The sequence below is a fragment of the Papaver somniferum genome, chromosome 11 (genome assembly GCF_003573695.1).
Source record: "Papaver somniferum cultivar HN1 chromosome 11, ASM357369v1, whole genome shotgun sequence".
Classification (NCBI taxonomy): domain Eukaryota; kingdom Viridiplantae; phylum Streptophyta; class Magnoliopsida; order Ranunculales; family Papaveraceae; genus Papaver; species Papaver somniferum.
In genome coordinates this window covers 124,718,036-124,738,196 of record NC_039368.1, presented here as the reverse complement: position 1 = coordinate 124,738,196, position 20,161 = coordinate 124,718,036, and the positions used below count along the sequence as shown (strand labels likewise).

At 36.6% G+C, this 20,161-nt stretch overlaps 2 protein-coding genes and 1 long non-coding RNA gene across 3 annotated transcripts; 1 reads left to right on the top strand and 2 right to left on the bottom strand.

Moving 5' to 3' along the window:
* The first annotated feature begins 2,248 nt into the window (after window positions 1–2,248).
* On the top strand, window positions 2,249–7,782 carry LOC113321931 (DNA replication licensing factor MCM5-like). Its single transcript, XM_026569899.1, has 18 exons — window positions 2,249–2,590; window positions 2,674–2,817; window positions 2,903–3,082; window positions 3,182–3,283; window positions 3,400–3,536; window positions 3,626–3,731; window positions 4,363–4,497; window positions 4,587–4,664; window positions 4,834–4,938; window positions 5,078–5,169; window positions 5,271–5,403; window positions 5,498–5,593; window positions 5,684–5,775; window positions 5,866–5,956; window positions 6,398–6,507; window positions 6,883–7,012; window positions 7,129–7,230; window positions 7,391–7,782. Exons 1-18 carry the CDS (start codon window positions 2,294–2,296, stop codon window positions 7,472–7,474), a joined length of 2,214 nt encoding a protein of 737 aa, XP_026425684.1. The 5' UTR covers window positions 2,249–2,293; the 3' UTR covers window positions 7,475–7,782.
* Window positions 7,783–7,972: 190 nt separating this feature from the next.
* LOC113321930 (plasma membrane ATPase 4-like) lies at window positions 7,973–11,838 on the bottom strand. Its single transcript, XM_026569897.1, has 9 exons — window positions 11,785–11,838; window positions 11,485–11,703; window positions 10,942–11,394; window positions 10,293–10,862; window positions 9,802–10,216; window positions 9,203–9,717; window positions 8,754–9,110; window positions 8,459–8,640; window positions 7,973–8,372 (listed from the first exon to the last, which is right to left on the bottom strand). Exons 1-9 carry the CDS (start codon window positions 11,836–11,838, stop codon window positions 8,276–8,278), a joined length of 2,862 nt encoding a protein of 953 aa, XP_026425682.1. The 3' UTR covers window positions 7,973–8,275.
* Window positions 11,839–14,049: 2,211 nt separating this feature from the next.
* LOC113321695 lies at window positions 14,050–15,014 on the bottom strand. Its single transcript, XR_003346844.1, has 3 exons — window positions 14,949–15,014; window positions 14,771–14,841; window positions 14,050–14,467 (listed from the first exon to the last, which is right to left on the bottom strand). It is a non-coding gene; the product is annotated as an uncharacterized LOC113321695 (long non-coding RNA).
* Window positions 15,015–20,161: the final 5,147 nt, after the last annotated feature.

Here is a 20,161-nt window from a genome sequence, read left to right as displayed (position 1 = left end):
GGTGATTAATATTTTTAGTTTGTTCGTCGGGAATGTAAGTCCGGTATATCAATTGGTTCCTGTTCACCTTGATTTATCAAAAGACGAAACAAAACTCATAGGTTTGTTTGTGTGAGACAGATTTATCTATTTAATAGACTTTTCTGGGTGAGACAAGGTAGTCAATATCGGTTGTACAAGCCGATATTACAGGTTTTTATAAGATATCGGAAAATACTTATACGATATCGAAAATATCGGCGATACAAATACGAAATGATATTATCGGTTGTACAAGCCGGTACAGACCGATATATCGGTTTTACTTGTACACCGATAATATCGGTTTCGTGAATAAATTTTTCATCAACATTTATCTAGTCTTTATAGACAAGTACAATGTCAATTGGAGAAGGTAAAAATCCCTAATATATTTATAATATAAAATAAATGACTGTATGGTAGGATATAAGATGGAAACCATATTTCGATTGCAAGGCAGAGAAATATAAAAGATAAATATGAAGGATAATAAAAAATATTTACCGGCATAATGGGACAACAATCACAAGGTTGTCTAATAAACCACCTTGTATTTTGGAAATCTGAGATATGTGTATGATTCTTATTATTTTTTACTATGGTTTTATAATTATTTGAAATTATATATTAAATGATGTATCTCCTGTAAAACAGATAGTCATTTGTATAGGTGTATAGGACCCGACCGATACGATACCGACTCGATATTAACTACCTTGGTGTGAGACAGATTGGTTTATCAAGTCTTCGACTTTGGGTAATAACAACTCTTAGTTGTGGGTGAGATCAGCTAAAGGAATCAAGTGCGCAAAATCCAGTGTGGTTCTAGAGGCGTAAGGTACACGACTGTACCTTGATCAGTGTGAGATTGGTTAGGGCTCAACTACATTCCAGTCCGAAGTTAACTTGGAGTAGACTAGTGTCTGTATCGGCTTAATACACTGTGGTGTTCAAATATGGACTAGGTCCCGGGGGTTTTCTGCATTTGCGGTTTCCTCGTTAGCAATACTTCTGGTGTTTGTGTTATTTCTTTTCCGCATTATATTTGTTTATATAATTAAAATATCACTGGTTGTGCGTAAGTTCAATCAATTGAGAATCCAACCTTTGGTTGTTGATTAAATTCATTTACACTTGTATATTGGGTTTTGATACTGTCCAAGTTATTTCTTATATTCAATCAGGCTCGCAAATTCTTATTTGTTTGATTGCAGATTGAATTGAGAAATTGAGATATAACTCTTTGATATAATTTCTTAAGCTTGAGTCTGACTGTCTAGTTGATTCTCTTGAAAGTATATTGGAGTTAGTCCATACAGATTGTTAAGCGAAATATTGGGTATGGTTGTTAGACCCCCGCTTTTTCAATTAGAATGACGCATATGGAGTTATAGCCTACAAGCTCCATATCTACCTATAACCTCAATCTTCACTTGTGAGCTTGACCTCTACCAATGAACTCGAACTTTACCTATGAGCTCAAGTAGGAATTGATATCCAAATGGATAACAAATATCAAGTTTAATTCATGAAGATTGCTCGGAGGAAAAGCAAAAAAAAAAAAACTTAAAAACATTATCAACACGAGTCAAGATGTGGAAGCTAAGGGAAAAAGTAAAATTTTATAGCTAACCGCCTTAAGTAAACCGCCTTGTAATTTGTATAAACAACCACTTAAAAAGACAAGCGAAGGATTTTCTTTATTAAACTCATCATCTCTAGAATTTTCTCCCTCCCACAGGAGAAATAATGTAAACTTTACCTTTGTAACTCCAAACTCCATTAATGGAAATAACCCAAAATCTTTGTGGACGTAGGTCATTCATGACGAACTACGCAAATGAATACCATACTTATAGTTATGATATCTAACTACTAACCATTAAAACATGCATCTTCATAACATAAAGTAGTGTATATGCACAATTGGATCATAGACAAAATGAACAAAAACGAGGTAATTTAGTCGCGTAACTAAGACATGAGTGACACCAAATCTATTGATTTTACCAGTTGGCGTTGTTCACCTTAAGTCGCATCCTCCAGTCCCAGACACCCATTCGCCTTAGTTAAAGGCCCAGGCCCCAAAGACGTTTGTCAAGTAGAATTCCTTGGAGCTTGGGCTTCACCTCGTTGTCACGTTTCCCGCCAAATCCCGTAATGTTTCCCGCCAAAACCCGCTTACATTAGGGCGGCGTAGTCTGTAACCACCACCACCAGCACCATTCAGCCCCCATCGAGAGAGAGAGAGAGAGAGAGAGAGAGAATCAAGATGTCTGGTTGGGATGAAGGTGGTGTTTATTACAGTGATCAAGCACAGTTTCCACCAGGTGGAGGAGGAGAAGATGCTGATAAATCATTAGCAAGTCGTCATTCAATCCAGATCAAGTTTAAAGAATTCATACGAAGTTTTGAATCAGAACCAAATGTTTTCCCATATAGAGAAAACCTCGTTCAAAACTATGATACTCCTTCTAAATCACTACTTGTTGATATGGAAGATCTCAATGCTTTTGATTGTCAACTCCCTTCGTTACTTCGTTCAGCTCCATCAGATTATCTACCTCTGGTATATGTATAATTGTTATTCTCTTTATTGATTTTGTTTCTTAATTTATTTGTGTTTCTAATTTAATGTTCATTTTTGGTTAGTTTGAAACCGCTGCGGCTGAAGTTCTTTCTAGTTTGAAATCAAAAGTACCCGGAGAAACTGGTGAAATTGATGACCCGACTGCTGCTGAAATTCAGATCTTACTTACCTCTAAGGAGGATCCCGTCTCTATGCGAGCACTTGGGGTTAGTAATATAATTTTAGGGTTTTTATAAATTTGGGTTAAAATTGGGATTTTTTTTTCATTTGTTTAAATGTTGATGAAATTAGGCTCAGAGTATATCGAAGCTTATCAAGATATCTGGGATTACCATTGCTGCATCGAGAACAAAAGCTAAAGCTACTTATGTCACATTGCTTTGTAGAAATTGCAAGAACATCAAGAAAATTCCTTGCCGTCCTGGGCTTGGTGGAGCTATTGTGCCGCGGTCATGTGACCATGTGCCTCAAGTATATCACTCACCTGAAAAATCCACTTCCATTTCGGTTAAATTTTGCGCCTTTTTCTTTTACTGTTTTCAATAATAAAATTGTTTGATATTGGTGTAGACTGCAGGAGAGGAACCATGCCCTATTGATCCTTGGATTGTGGTTCCTGATAAAAGCAAGTATGTTGATCAGCAAACTGTTAAGCTACAAGAGAATCCTGAGGTAATAAGCATTATTCGGTGAATAACATGGAATCCTATGAAATGAATGATAAGTATATGTTTTTCTTAGAAGTGTCCAAGCCTATCTGATCAGTTTGTATTTCTCCAATAATGAAGGATGTGCCTACTGGAGAGCTTCCAAGAAACATGCTTCTCTCTGTGGATCGTCATCTAGTTCAAACTATTGTACCTGGGACAAGGCTGACCATCATTGGAATTTACAGTATCTTTCAAGCAGGGAATTCAGCAACTAGGTAAGACTTGATCCTTCAATTTTCCATCATTTAATGTAGTCCAGCAAATACTGATTTTTGGTATGTGCGATTGGGTATTTATCTTTCAGCCAGAGAGGAGCTGTTGCAGTGAGACAACCTTATATCAGGGTTGTTGGTATAGAGGATGGCAGTGACTCCAATTCTAGCGGGAAATTTGTTTTCACTGCGGATGAGGTGAGGCTTGATGAAGGACAACCTGAACTTACATGCCCATTCATATATATTGTCGTAGCTGTAGGATTCAAATTTCAAATTGAGAAAAAAAGGAAAAGAAGACATTTCCTGAATATCTAATTCGTATTTTGTACTGTAAAGAGAAAAAAGGATACTCCTATCCATGGTCACCATACAAACCGCATATGCATGGTTGCAGCTGCACCCGGAGTACATAGTCTAGCATTTTTCCCTTTCCTAGAGACTTTTTCTGGGTATTAACAACTGGATTCTGGTCAATCTTGGTTTGGTGTTTTTACCTTGTATATAGGGATTTATGCGAGGTATTAACAATGCAATTTGGTCATGAAAGCAAATGATGATCATACAAGTAATGCTAGTTTTTCAACTAAATAAGAAGTCTTTTTTTCTTCTTTTAATATGTAAGTAATGCTACCTACATGCCCACATACAATCACCAATAGCCCGCAAACTGAATTGTTGGACACTAACCAGTAGATGTGGTTCTTGCCGAAAGAAGTTGTTCGCATTCCAGCTTATATATGTTTTTTTTTCTTTCCTACTGGATGATAAGCATCATCCAGTACTATGGTTTTTCGTTTCATTTTGGCACATTCAACTTGGTTTGCAGGTGGAAGAATTCAAAAAATTCGCTTCAGAAGCAGATTGTTACAAAAATATATGCTCCAAGGTCGCCCCTTCCATTTATGGCCACGAAGATGTAAAGAAATCCGTGGCCTGTCTTTTGTTTGGAGGTTCTAGGAAGGTATGTTTTTCATTTTCTGAAATAAAAGTTTAGTATGAACATTATTTTGTGGAGTGAAGATAACATATTCAATTTCCTTCAAAATGCAGGAGTTGCCTGATGGTGCAAAGTTAAGAGGTGATATCAACATTTTGCTATTGGGGGACCCTTCAACAGCTAAATCGCAGGTTAGGATCACATGTTTTGGTCTAATTATAATTTTGTCACTCTTAAAGCTAAATGAAATGGTTCCGATCTGGGTATTTTTTGTGTCCTTGATTTTGTGCGTTTACTTTCTTTCTTTCTTTCATGATAAAATATCATATCGGTCCTTCTTTGAATTTTCATTGTATACAGTTTCTCAAGTTTGTTGATAAAACCGCTCCTATAGCCATTTATACATCTGGAAAAGGGTCATCTGCTGCTGGACTTACAGCTTCTGTTATTCGTGATAACAGCTCTGTGAGTTTGTGACCACATCCTCTTGTTCTGCTGTAGTTTTAATTACTTTATTCTCCTCTACTGTTTACCGAGTAGATTGTCTTCTCACTATTTTTGAGAAAAAATTGACAGTTTAATCTTCCTATACACAATTTTTCAGCGTGAATTTTATCTAGAAGGAGGAGCCATGGTTTTGGCAGATAATGGAGTTGTCTGCATAGATGAATTTGACAAAATGCGGCCTGAAGACAGGTATTAATGGCCAGGCCATTTATTTTTGGTGATGTATTTTTCTTCAAAAAATTGTGGTTCTTCTGAAGAATCCAAGTTTCTACTTATTTTTGTCCCACCAGAGTTGCTATTCATGAAGCTATGGAGCAGCAAACAATATCCATAGCCAAAGCTGGAATAACAACAGTACTCAACTCTAGGACTGCTGTGCTGGCAGCTGCTAATCCCCCGTCAGGACGTTATGATGATCTTAAGGTCGACATATTTTTCTCTCTTTCACTCTTCTTAGGTATTTGACTCTGTAAGAATTTTTATGGAGAAAAACTTAGTAGATAATGTCTTATTTCAGACAGCACAGGATAACATTGATTTGCAGACAACAATTCTTTCCCGATTTGATCTAATCTTCATTGTGAAGGATGTTAGGCTGTACAGTCAGGATAAGGTAAGTCATGATTGCTGCATTTTGACTATTTTTTTTTATTATCTAGTAACCAATACCGTGCAGTTGACTGGAGATCCTCTCTCTTTGCAGCTTATAGCTAGCCATGTTATCAAGCTTCATTCCACTGCTGAAGCAGCCTCCGACGACACTAGAACCTCGAAGGAAGATAACTGGTTAAAAAGGCAATCTTCTGAATCTGTGCTGGTAGTATGTACTGCATGGTAGTTTGTTTCTGGAACTATGTGAATTGAACATGTTATGTATCTCATCAGGTACATTCAGTATTGCAAAAAAAACTGCTACCCTCGGCTTTCAGAATCTGCAGCCACTGTGTTGCAGAACAGCTATATTCAAATTAGACAGGTAGAGTATATTTTCAGTTGTCTTTAGTGGTCTCCGAAGTGAAGAAATGAGGATAGTCAACCCTGTTCTTAAGCAGAATTTTTGGTTCGTTGTTTCTTATTGCATGACCTAGCTGATTGTTTCATTCGGTAGCATGAGCTCAAAAACAACTTTTTGAAGCCGTCTTTGATGGGTACCTATTGTATCCCCATGTGCGTTCCGTTTGGCGTCCCCCCTGTACCAACTGACAGTCCCCTGTCCACATTGTAAAACCTGACTGTACGACGGAGATTGCCTTCTGAATCAAAATTGTTATGATGTTATGTATATTATATTATCGGGAAGTCACCAAGTTCTGTAACACTGACATCAATAGACTATAGTCATGTAATAAATTTTTTGGCTTTTGCAGTGGAACAAACTCATGCATGCTAGTTGGATAACCTGTGCTGATTATTGCAGGAAATGAGGCAGCAGGCAAATGAATCGGGTGAATCGGCTGCCATACCAATTACTGTAAGGCAGCTTGAAGCTATAATAAGGTTAAGCGAGGCACTCGCTAGGATGAGACTGTAAGTAATATTTTCAATTAGATCCGACTCCTCAGCTCTGCAGGCAAATGATTTTTTGCATTTGTGGAAGTGCTGAAATATTTAGCAACCTTTTGCCTTATATTTTCAGGGCTAAGTGCAACCCACAATCAAAATCAAACACTAGCTCCCAAACACATTCAGGAACTTAATGAGTTTCTCTTAATTTGAATTTTATCATGTGAAAATTATTAGATACTAGCAAAATGCATTTTATGGCCACTGACTTCTATGATACACTTCACTTCATTGTTAATACCTGTAAATTTGTTCTTATTTAACATTAGCAATATCAAAAAAGTAAAACAAACCAAAGAGGCTGAATTTATTGCACTCTTCTCTTTGTCCTAAATTCAGCTCCCATGTTGCAACCGAGGAAAACGTAAGAGAGGCAATCAGACTCTTTAACGTTTCCACGATGGATGCTGCCAAATCGGGAATTAATCAACATATTAATCTGACTCCTGAGATGGCAAGCGAAATAAAGGTGTGTCACATCAAAACCAGACCTCATGCTTTACGTTTTACTTCTGACACCAGTTTCCTTGTGGAATGCTATGGCCTCCTTGTTTAACCTTGATCAATGTATGCATTACTTTTCAGAAAGCTGAGACACAGATAAAGAGAAGAATGGGAATTGGAAGCCACATATCAGAGAGGCGTCTTATTGACGAGCTTGCTAGAATGGGACTGAGTGATTCCATTGTAAGGATTTTTCTCTTTATCAGTTTAGTTTTATGCTTCCATTAAGTTTATGATGTGGATCTTCTTCTTGGCATATTTGTTATTTTCCTGTGCCACTGAGAAATGATACTATAATAGTGCCCATGAACTTGTGTTTAATGTTCATGATTACCCATTTCAGGTGAGAAGAGCTCTGTTGATTATGCACCAGAGAGAGGAAGTTGAATACAAGAGAGAAAGACGTGTTATTCTCCGTAAAGCTTGATGTTTCTCTAGTACAGAAAAGAAAGGTAGAATCCAAGGATTTGCATATTTTCTCAGGGAAATGGCTCCTACGTTGAATTATTACTACAGTTCTTCACTAAATTTCTCCCTTGTAGATTTTATTTTGCCTGCACAACTTCATTGTTATGATGTTAACTGCATTGGTAATGTACTAACTAATCATAAGTATTCTACTCGCTTTGTTCCTTGAGATTATTCAGTAGTGTCTTGTAACTGATTATAACTTACATCTTATTGAGACAGTTTTAAAGACTATTGCTTTCAATTCCAAGAATGTTATTACTATCATGGAATGCATCTCTTGCCCCCTGACTTATTTTTTTACTGAATATTTCCTCCGTCAGATGTGGATGGATGTTGATGTAATGCTTTCCTTATTTTTCAAACTTTCATCTCGAATCTCGATCTTCACCATCCATTTATTTTATTTACATTCACCCAATAGTACTATGATTAAGAATTTAAAATAAAACAACCGAAGAAGCTATTATTTCATCTCTTTATTTATAATATGCCCAAACATTGAGCCTGATTTACAGGTAATCCATAACAACTCAGCCTTTAGAAATATCTTAGGGCTACAAAGTTGCACCTTCTAGTTATTTCCATTATAATACAAATTGTAAAAATTTGAATCTCCAACACAAGAAAATTATTAAAAGTAAAATTAATTATCCTTGAACATTATTTTCAGTCACTGTGTTGCATATTATTCCTTGCTCTCTCCTTCCATGTATCTGCTGCTGCTGTGTCCCCTAGCATTCTGTGTCTCTTTTCTCACTTACACTGTGTAGTGTTGTTGAATGGTCTCGATGTCAAGTCCCTTTAGCTTCACCACTGATTCAACGTGTCCTTTCAATGTGTGAAGCTCCCTCAGCCTGTTTCCAAATGATAATACCCTCAGTTTCATCAATGAAGAAAACTAAACAGATTTATCTTTTGATCGACTAGTACCAAGTATTACCTGGCAACCTCAGCGCGCCTCTTAGCTTGCTCAGCGATCTCAGACAACTCTCTGTAACTGTTCTTATCTTGGAACAGAGCTTGGGACTCTGGTGGTTGTAAGCCATGAAGTGTGCGTTGAGCCAATGCCCATTGTGCTTCTCTCTCTCCCCTTCCATAATCTTTCTTACTTGTGAAAGCAGTCTGGTAACATTAACAGCCACATAAATTTAGAGACAATAAAGATAATGTTAAACTGTACTACTTACTGAAAACCCACACAGAATCAGTCTTGTACTGATATATATATGACATACCCTGTTCTCAATCATATTGTCCCATGCTTTGCCACTCAATGTGTATCTGATGATGAACTTGAGAACATCAAGAGGGAAGTAAAAGATGATACTGTAGATCCAAATCACTCCTACCCATCCCCATCCAATTCCTTTAACATTGGCGAACTCCCAGTTTGCATACACCGCGATAAGAGAAGCAACAAGTTGAGCAAGCAAGAAGGCACTTACAAGTAGGAAACCAGGTCGTTCAACGAAGGACCAGCTTCGGGATCGAGTGACAAAAATCAAAGCCTGACTCACTATACTCACTTGTAAGTAAAGAGCCATGGTGAGTTCTTCTTTGTTGCCATTAATTGAATGTACACCTAATTTCTTCTGCAATAAATCATTTTAATAAACTGTGTTAGTAAGTCGTGTTGTAGTATATATATATATATCAACTGTGGATATGGCTCAAGTCTTCTTACACTGAAGAAATCCGTGTCAGAGGCTACCCAGAAGAAGACAACAGTCATGACGGCGAGGTAAGTACCAAGAACAATTCCAGTGGCGAAAATTTCCCTGAGTTTCCATGAATCTGGAAGTGGAGATGGCTTAACTCTATCCTTAGAAATAGTCATGATAGTTCCATCATTGAGAATGGCAATGATCAGAACCATGAAAGGTGAGAAGTCAAATTTCCAAATCAAAGCGATTAGCAAGAAACCCAAGACAATTCTAATTGTGATGGAAACTGCGTAGATTGTGTAGTTTTTCATTCTTTGGAAAATAGCTCTGCTCGTCAACACCGCACTGATGATGACACTCAACCCTGGTTCTGTCAATACAATGTCGGATGCACCTCGAGCTGCGTCAGTTGCATCAGCCACTGCAATTCCGATATCAGCTTTCTTCAACGCAGGTGCATCGTTGACACCATCTCCAGTCATACCACAAATGTGTTTCCTTTCTTGTAATTTTTTCACAATCTCATATTTGTGCTCTGCAATTCAATTCAGGCACCCCACCCATTAGTTTAATTGAATAATGATGAAGACAAATTATCAAGACTATTTTGAATTTTCACCTGGGAAGACTCCAGCGAACCCATCGGCTTTCTCAATGAGTTCATCAATGGGAATTGAAGCAATAGACTCGTCTTTGGATTGACCAAGGAGGGAAGACGATGGGTACATGTTGGTTCCCATACCAAGACGTCGACCGGTTTCTTTACCGATAGCAAGTTGGTCACCAGTGATCATCTTGACGTTCACTCCGAGGTGGAGAGCACGGCGGATGGTCTCAGCACTGTCGTGCCTTGGTGGGTCGAAAAGTGGTAAGAGACCAACAAATTCCCAGGGAGCTCCTGCACTTTCCTTTGTCTTTTCAGGGACAGTTTGTTTTGCGACACCCAAAGATCTAAGACCTCTTTCCGCGAACTTGTCAATGATTTGATGTGCTTTGTTTCTCGCATCCCCTTTTAGGTTGCAGAGATCAATGATCTACGGGAAGGAAAATAAAAATGTTAGTTACATGTAGTGTTCCTTAATAATCCGATGTTTATTAATTTCTACTTACTTGTTCAGGTGCACCCTTGCTAGCTCGGTGCCAGTTTCCTTGGCCATCAATGTAGGTAATGGCAGTACGCTTTTCGACTGGGTTGAATGGTAGGAAATGAACTTCGGTGATTCCAGCTCTAGCTTCTTTTGGGTCTCCTAACATACCAACAATGGAAGCATCGATGGCATCCTGGTTTTCAACCCTAGAAGCCATTGCAGCAATCAAAACAACACCATCTTTGTCGACACCATTGCAGAAAACCTCAATAAGATTCTTGTCAACAGTGAGCTTGTTAAGGGTCAAAGTTCCAGTTTTGTCACTGCAGAGAACATCCATACCAGCCATTTCCTCAATGGCGGTCATACGCTTAGTGATAGCACCTTGTTCCGAAAGTCTGTGTGATCCAATAGCCATGGTAACTGACAAGACTGTCGGCATAGCAATTGGAATACCTCCAATAAGTAAAACCAATAGATTATCAATACCATCTCTGTATCTCCTGTGTTGAATTGGGTACATGACAATAATCTCAATCACCATGCCTATTGCAATTGAGCAGATGCAGAAATTACCAATGGCAGTCAACACCTAATTAAGAAAATCATCATCGTCAGGTTCCAAAATGAGCTTCTTCAATTTAAAACTAATTATAAATAATAATATATACCTTTTGGAAATGACCAACAGAGTTAGTACTATCAACAAGATGTGCAGCTTTACCGAAGAAAGTATGAACACCAGTAGCGATAACAATGGCTTCAATTTCACCTTGTTTACAGGTGGAACCAGAGAAAACTTCATCACCGGGGTTCTTAGTTACAGGTAAAGATTCACCAGTCAGTGCCGATTGATCAATCTTTAAAGGATCACCTTCAAGTAATCGCGCATCAGCTGGAACAATATCACCCAGTTTGATACTAATAATATCTCCTGGTACCAAGATCGCTGCTTCTTGTTCACTCCATCTTCCATCCCTTAATACCTTTGTTTTTGGAGCTAGACTTGCCATCAGAGCTGCTGCTGCGTTACCAGCATTGTTCTCTTCGATGAAGCTGATTGTTGAGTTAATTACCAATAACACTGCAATACCAATGAAGTCTGGGAAATCTGGGCCTTTCCCCTGTTGTGTGTTGTTTTGTTAACATAACAGATTAGATCATTCCATCTAAGTCTAGTTCAACAAACATAGATAATTAATAAAGAGACTTACCCCTCCATTAGCCAAAGCAATGGCCATGATGGCAGCAATCTCCATAACCCATGATAGAGGATTCCACATAAAACCCAAGAATTTGAGAAGTTTGCTTTCCTTCTTCTCCTCTAACTTGTTGGGACCGAAAATTTGGATTCTGTTCTCCCCCTCTTCAGTCGTTAAACCATCTTTTGAACATTTAAGCTGTTCAAATACTTCTTCAACAGGAATGCGTTCCTAAAGGAAATATATCAAAAACAGTGTAGTGGTTAGACAGACGATCAACCCAATAAAAAAATAAATAAAAAAAAAACGTACAAGATCGATGTTCTCATTCTTGATTTCTTCCAAGCTAATGTTCTTGTTAGCCATGATTGACAGCAGCAGCAGATATATGGAAGGAGAGTGCTAGCTGTGCCTCCTTATGTACCTAAAAGGAACCTTAAAACCCGAAAAATACAATCAGAAAACAAAACAAAATCTCAGTGATTTATTTTGTAATCTTCTTGCAGTCTCTTTGATGATGAGGAGGAAGAGGCCTTCTTCATGAAAGAAAATATATTAGGTGTTTTGTGTTTCTTTTAATGGTGGAAGACAAATAATTTTGGTTTCAGAGTCTCATTTTATAGTTTTTCTTTCTGCTCCATTGTTTAAGGATGAACCAGAAACTTTTAACTGATTCCCCCATATTCTTTTGCTGGATTTTTTTTTTTTGTGGTCAAATGTATTTTTTTTATCCCTTGGATTTCTCCATCCACCAGACCAGTTCTCAATTTCCCTCCTTTCTTTGGTATTAAACTCATCACCATCTTGGAATTGTCCGACAAAATAATACGCCAAATCCGTTTCGGAAAATTGATAGTTTCACAGTTGAGTGAGAAAAACAAAAAACAAAAACTAATAATAAAAGCAAAATATTTAACTCGGGAGAATGGATTGTGGCTAAAAACTAAAAGCACCAGATTTTTCTTTTTAACTACAGCAATCTACATGTGCAAAATTAATATCCTCCCAATGGTTAAGAATTTGATTCATAGAGAAATGCTCGAAGTCATCTGAATTCTGAAGAAGAGCTCCAGAGACAAATACAGAGCTTCACAACTCATCCCTGGATCTTGGTCTCTCTTGTTTCGTTCGTTCCATACTTCCCAGCAGATTACAAATGGCATAAGATGCCAAACTAGTTTGATTCTTTCAGAACACCTAAACAACCTCCATGCAACCTTGCATCAGAACAATGAAATCATATGGCATTACCCACTCAACACGAACAGCTAGCAGACAAGAAGAAATCCCTTAATTTAGATACCCAGCTGCAATGAATGAATAAATGTTCAATAGTATCCACCGCTGTATTGCAAAATAAGATTGAAGTTACAACGACTCCTCTGTACTGCAGCATACTCCTAGTTACTCCTAGTTGGTATAGAATAGTGAAAAACAATAAAAATAAGTTGACATGCATGCTTTTAATTATTAGATTATCAGCATTCAACAAACCTACAATCAAGAACCTGTTTATGAAAAACAGATTATCAGCATTCAACAAACCTACAATCAAGAACCTGTTGGAATTTTATTATAGACTTCAGAGATATACGAGCCGCATAATATCATTTTATCAATACTCGTGCAGAGCTCCTACAATGAAGCAAGAGTTTAATCTCTAAATACACAACTTGCTATTAACTTTCTTTCTTGCCTGGATTACATTTGTGATAGGACTTGCCTATTATAGGCAGTACTAGGACCTTCCTAGAATTCTCTAGGCACTATTTAATAATAACTTGCTCTAGCTTTCCCTAGAGTATTCTCGCTGGCTAGTTAACGAATTCTACAACTTTCATTGTGTAGAATTCCTTACAATTATCCAAACAAATCTAGGTTACGAATTACTATTTCCAACAGAACCTTCTTATCCCTCACCCTACAGATGTTTGATTTGCAATTGCAGTTACAGCTGCAGGTGTAGATGGTGTGTCTGGGATTTTCCATGGTGGTGGTAGTGGAGAGGAGTAACATCAGCTCCAGCGACTGTGATATAGCACACAAAAGCGATTTGAAAACAAGGAGAATCCACTCCTTCAAGTAATAGATAAACACTCCAATCCACGAGAAAATATACTCTAATCCAAGAGTTTAAGAAAGCAAACGATGGTGTAAACCAAACAACTCAATTGTTTCATTAATCAATAAAGCCAGCTAATCCCAGCTAATTATGAAGATAATAAAAGAAGGCATTATATAGCCTGCAAACATAAAAACCCTAAGGTCTAGAACTTTCCTAAACAAGATAAACTTAACAGAAAAGATAATTATCCTAATAATAAACACAATAAATAATAAATATCCAAGATTTAGTCAAATCTTAGAAACAATAATTCCAGCACCTAATACGTCCTGTATTAGACTGTTAATGTCTGGGGTAGACGTGTAGTCTGCAGACTGCAAATTTTTTACTCCACAAAATCTGCGCAAAACATGAGTTACATTTCTAGATATTCAGTAACACTGATTTTCAAATGGTGTATCAAACCATTTCCAGATATTCAGTAACACAGATGTAAAAAGCTAGGCAGAAAAGAAAAAAACTCTAAACGCACAAAAAAACGAGAGATGAGATTAAGAAGTTTCTCATTTAAGTCTGTTGTTCATTTTCAGAATGCCGATGGTTACATCATCGTCGTCGTCGTCACCCTCTGATGCACTATCTTGGAGGTCCTCTTGCTTTAGTCTGTTTCTAATCTTAGAACTTTCAATAATAGGGATACTGTCGTAGTAGTGGTCGTCGTCATAGCTTGTTGACCCATATTCGTCATCAACGTCGAGTTGCCGTTTCTTACTTTCTGATTGATTCCGTGGGCTTAGTTTTTGTTTCAGCTTTAGTTTCTGTTTCTTAATTGCTACTTGCTTCAGTTTCTGCCTCAGTAGTTTCTGCTTCAATTTCTTTTCCAAAAACTCCATTGCCTCATGTTTTGATAACAAGCCACGCTTCAACAATCTGCCTCATCAAAAAATATCAGTTACATGTAAAGGATCAACATGAATTGTTATCAAACCTTATATCAGGAACCTATATAAGGTTTCTTATTTTATTTTACTTTGCTCAGTTATAAGGTTTCTTGTTGTAATTCAACTATCAATGAAGAAATGTTATGTTTTCTGTTTAGACTGTTAGTTTAATTTAGATTAAAGTAGAGTAGATACATAGGTTTTAGCCATATGTTTTCTGATTAAGATGAGTAAGAGAAGCACTCTGACTAAAAAACAGAAAAACGTTACTCAATTTTATCCAAGTTCATACCATATTTCAGCCATCGAACTCAACGGTATTTGTACGCGGAGGGTCTCATAAAAAATCCTCGCACCATCCCCCTGCAAATACCAAATACGAAATCCCATTACTCAAAAAACATTAGAAATAGCAAAATTCACATACAAAGGAACTCCATTACTATAAAAATCACAGAAAAACAACATACTTTCTTTGGACAATTATATATCTGGCCTGGTTTGTCATAAACCTTCTTCTTGTTTCCAAGGACAGAGGTTTTTGGCTTGCTGGCCGTCTGCAAAAGACCTTTAAACATTAATATTAAAAAAAAAAACTTACGGAGTTTTAAAAATCTAAAAAATCAGATTCAAGCCTTGAAATCATGATAAATATTTTTAGGTATAGGTGAGAGGGATATGCTAATTAAAGTATAAGTTTCCGTGCATCTTAATTTGTGCGTGTCTATTGACATACCAATATAACGTTATCCAACACTAGAAAATCATATTAACTTTTAAGTTACTAGTGGTGCGATTGTTTTTGTTTCACATCTTTGACGCCATGTTTCATTTTTCATTAATGTTCTATACTTAAATAATAAGTGTTGCGATGGGAAGCTATACGTACTCAACATCGACGGTTTTAGCTTTATTAAGTTAGCTGAAGATGAAGGAGTCGTGTTGATGATGAATATCGAAAATAAGACAAGAAATGAATAGAATAATAATGATGTTTGTTAGTTTGATAACCAAATATTTACAAAGAACCATACAAAATTTTTCATTAATGTTCTGTACAAAAGAAATGTGCTGCTTTACTTTCTAATTTGTTTTCGAGGGTTCGACTATGTAGGTAAATTAAGCATTTACACGAGAAATATATATATAGCTAGCTAGTGCCATGCATGTTATACTTTTCATCGAGTATACGAGAAAATGACAGTGCTTTAATTTCCATACTATAGAAATTAGATTTTTTTCTTGCAATCTTTTACCATTTTGGAAATTTTATACCGGCATAATCTCAAAAAACTTCCAATTGAAAGGTGTTTGGTTTCTTTTCGTTTTTAGTAGATTTTATTAGTTATTAAACATGAAGATTTAGGTTGTTTTTTTCCCAATAGAAGATGGCGGCAAAACTGACTTGTAATATCATCAAGAAACCACAAGATAAAGTTTCTTGGAAATCCTAGCTACTGAATGAATAGTGTCATTTCAAGTGAAAAACAAATAAATATGAGAAGATACAACACAAAAGCTCAAACCTAACATCAAACATCAGAAATCCTACATAAAAGTAACCTCTACCTAATAATCTTTGTTAGATACTAGCAAAATGCATTTTATGGCCACTGACTTCTATGATACACTTCACTCCATTGTTAATACCTGTAAATTTGTTCTTATTTAACATTAGCAATATCAAAAAAGTAAAACAAACCAAAGAGGCCGAATTTATTGCACTCTTCTCTTTGTCCTAAATTCAGCTCCCATGTTGCAACCGAGGAAAACGTAAGAGAGGCAATCAGACTCTTAAACGTTTCCACGATGGATGCTGCCAAATCGGGAATTAATCAACATATTAATCTGATTCCTGAGATGTCAAGCGAAATAAAGGCGTGTCACATCAAAAGCAGACCTCATGCTTTACGTTTTACTTCTGACACCAGTTTATTTATGGAATGCTATGGCCTCCTTACGTTTTGTTGTGACACACCTTTATTTCGCTTGCCATCTGAATGCTATGGTCTAAAAACACCACCCAATATTTCGCTTAGCAATCTGTATGGATTAACTTCGAAATACTTTCTAGAGAATCCACTAGACAGTCATACTCAATCTAGAAAAAAGTATCTCAAGGAGTTAATATCTCTATTAACGTACCACCAGTCTTCGATGGCTCAAATTACTTATGGTGGAAAATTTCTATGCGAGCTTATCTTCAAGCACGTGGTTTTTAATCATGGGTATATGTTGTTAATGGAGATGATGCTCCGTTGTGGCAGTTGGAGATGTAAACGTTCCCAAGAATATTGGTGAATACAGTCCTGCCGAGATACTTGCTGCAAAGAAAAATTCCGACGGTTTGAATGCCATCATACATGCCATTAACCCAAATCTTCAGCACCATGTGTCTAATTGCACTAGGTCTAAAGATGCTTGGGATATCTTAGAAACCGTATTTGAAGGTAACTCCAGTGAAAAGGAAGCTAGGCTTCAAAACCTTAATTCCGATTGGGAGAACCTTCATATGGCAGATGAAGATACATTTGATGAGTTTAATCACAAAGTGTCTGAAATTGTTAATGCATCTTTTGCATTGGGTAAGACTATTCCTGAAAAGGACATTGTGATGAAAATTCTCAGATCGCTGCCATCTGGATACGAGTCTAAGAAGCATGCCATCGTTGAGGGAAATAACCTTGATAATCTTTCCAGAAATACATTGGTTGGAAAGCTAAAGATCTTTGATCATGAGCATACATCCAAAATCGGAAAGGATGTTTCCTTTAAAGCACAAAAGAACACTAAATTACTTGATAAAAGTAAAAGTGTTTATGTTTCCGAGGATGATCAGTCTGAGGGTGATTTTTCGGATGAAGATCTTGACAAATCAGTCTCCTTGATCACAAGACAGTTTAGGGATCTTCTATTGAAGAGAAGTAAAAGGTTTTCAAGAGACAAACCTAGGTCATCAGATAAACCTCACAATCACGTTACTCCTAAAAACAGGGATGCTGACGAGGCTGATGATGAGGATATGCCATAGTGCTTTAAGTGTCAAGGTTTTGGTCATTTTGCAAACGAGTGCCCAAATCGTAGAAAATACATTGGGGACAAAAGTCTTGTTGTAACACTTGATGAAATGTCTGAGATCTATGATTCTGATGAAGATAGGAAATCCAGTGTTGGTCTTCTATGTGAAAACATTGATTTTGATAATTGTAGCAATACATATATCAACCTTGATGGTTTCGGTGAAGAACAGAATCCAATTAAGCTGGAAGAATCAATTGACCCATCCTTTGGAAACCCTGTTTGTAATGTTTCAGGATCTACTATGTGTCTGGATGCTTTCACACCACAGATGGATGAATATTATCCAAGTTTGACGTGCTCGTGTTGTTCTCAGAAGGGTCATGAACTATCAAGATGTTACAAGTACAAACATCAAGTGAGGCACGCCAACAAACTTCAACGAAGAGCAAATCGTTTGGCAAGGAAGCTTAAACTTGCTCAGAAGACTGCTGAGGTATGTAGGATTTTATCTTCGTCTAAGAAGTTGGTTTCCAAAGACAAAATAAGACCATTAGAGAATAAGGTATGGTCAAATCACTTTGATAGACAGAAGTCAGAGGATTTCTCTCAAGAGGAAAATGGTGGACAAATTTTTGTTCACCACAGCACAAATTAATTGTGTTGTTTGGTAAATCTTGTCTCATGTGCCTGATCAAAAGAGACAAGAGTATGTACCGCTCAGGCTTTAGGAAAAGTTTTTTTCTTAGGTTTGGTTTTCCTGTCTATCAAATAAAAGAAAGAGTTATTATCGACAATTCTACTCTTTTATAGGGTTTAGAGTTGGACGTCCACGAACCTGTTTAAAGGTTGCGAACCCTACATTCCTTTTTCCTCTCTGATATCCTTTATATATTTAGACTGCTTGATGAGATTGTGAATTCCACTCACAAAAACCAGTTGTTTATAACTGTTCTCTAAGCATCATGTCTTTGGATAGAAAAGATGTCAATATGATTGTTAAGCCATCAATCAAGGAAAAATAAAAGTCTCTAGTAACTCCATCCTTGAAAAGAAATAGGAGGAATACAAGAAAGCCAAGAGATGTCCCTTCTAACTCTCAGAAGTTTTTTGATGTTCTTGATGAGTTTAAGGAAGTAAGAAAGGAGATTCGTGAAATAAAGTCTTGCGTTTTAAGATCTTTGGAAATTCAGAAATCCCTGGTTCGACATCCTCAGCCAAGACGGTTTGTTGGTATTGACTCCTTCCTCCACGAACCTTATATTCCAATGGCTGTTGACGACAAGGAGTTTGGGAATGATAAAGAATTTCTCAAAGATAGTGTTGCCTAGTATGTATTCTTTTTGATTTAGTTGGATGAATAACTAATGCTTTGAATAGCAATGATTGTGACTACACATAGCTATTATTTTTCATCTTCTTGTTCTTTTTAGGTTTATTGGTTTTAAATTCTAAAAATATTTGGAGGATGGTGTTTTGCAGTATTAATCATTATGATTTGTTATATTGCAAATTGTTATGGGATATTGGTGTTTACGCCTGTGAACTATGCTTGTCCCATACTTTGTCAAATGTAAAGTCGTTTGTGATCGGTATTCATGTACTGGTAAAAGAATGAATGGACTTTTGACATATACAAAAGTTAAGCCTATATTGTCAAATATTTGATGGAAGATAGGTTAAAATCTTTTGTTTTCAAGGATTATGTCTATTAATATGGTTATGCAAATAGTGATTGAAAATAGAATGAATCCTTGTGTATTCCGCAATATTGATCCTCCATGATCCATATTTTATGTACTAATGTGAGGCTCCGTAACGTATCTTATGTTGATCACTATACAACCAAGTTGATCTTTTTAGCTTAGTTGTTGTTCCGTGAGATATGTTATGTCGAGGATATTGAACTAAATTAATCATCTTGTTTGGTTATTTAGTTATTGCTCCGTAAGTTTTTTTATGTCGAGCAAAACAAATGACAATTAAAGTGATTACTTTTGTGATTAGTTTGGTTGTGTATTCCAATTAGATTAATTACGGGTTCTCTTGTAATTAATCTAGTTGAGTATTTTCGTGTCTCCATAAGTTCTTTTATGTTGAGCACAATCAATTGAATTGATCACTTTTTTGTGTTTAATTTGATTGTGTATTCCGATTAAATTAATCATGGGTTTACTTGTGATTAATTTGATTGAGTTTTTTGGATATAGAAAATCATTCTTATGGTTTTTGGTGTCCAATAAAAATCCTTCTTTTCTTTCTAAGGTCGCTCTTGTTGTTCTTTCAGGAATGACATCAAATGGGGGAGAGTTCTTTTGAACTTGTGCTTAATGGTCATATCTTGAGGGGTGTGTGGCTGTGGAATTTTAGAGGGGTTATCTTGTATCTTTAAACTCCTTGATGAATGCATTTAGCTTCGGCTTTATGATTGCATCAAAATTAGTTGGTATGTATTTCTTTCTTGTAGTCATGAAATGTCTCTTTCAGAAATTTCATTATGATCCCGTTCTTGTACCTTTGCCAATTTTATTGACAAAAAGGGGGAGAATTAATATGTAGTTCACACTACAAATACATATGGTTTTCGGATCATTGTGTAAGGGGGAGTGGTTTCCATGTGAGATGGAGTATTGACTAAGGGGGAGTGATACATATCACCATAGTA

Bases quoted from the DNA above. Each gene is read 5' to 3' on its own strand.
- LOC113321931 (XM_026569899.1), top strand. From the start codon at position 2,294: ATGTCTGGTTGGGATGAAGGTGGTGTTTATTACAGTGATCAAGCACAG. The intron at 3,732-4,362 runs GTGAGGCTTGAT...CTTGGTTTGCAG, and splicing joins TTGTTTTCACTGCGGATGAG to GTGGAAGAATTCAAAAAATT. The intron at 5,170-5,270 runs GTATTAATGGCC...TTGTCCCACCAG, and splicing joins AAAATGCGGCCTGAAGACAG to AGTTGCTATTCATGAAGCTA.
- LOC113321930 (XM_026569897.1), bottom strand. From the start codon at position 11,838: ATGGCTAACAAGAACATTAGCTTGGAAGAAATCAAGAATGAGAACATC. The intron at 10,863-10,941 runs GTATATATTATT...TTTCTTAATTAG, and splicing joins CTGTTGGTCATTTCCAAAAG to GTGTTGACTGCCATTGGTAA. The intron at 8,641-8,753 runs GTATGTCATATA...TAATGTTACCAG, and splicing joins ACAATATGATTGAGAACAGG to ACTGCTTTCACAAGTAAGAA.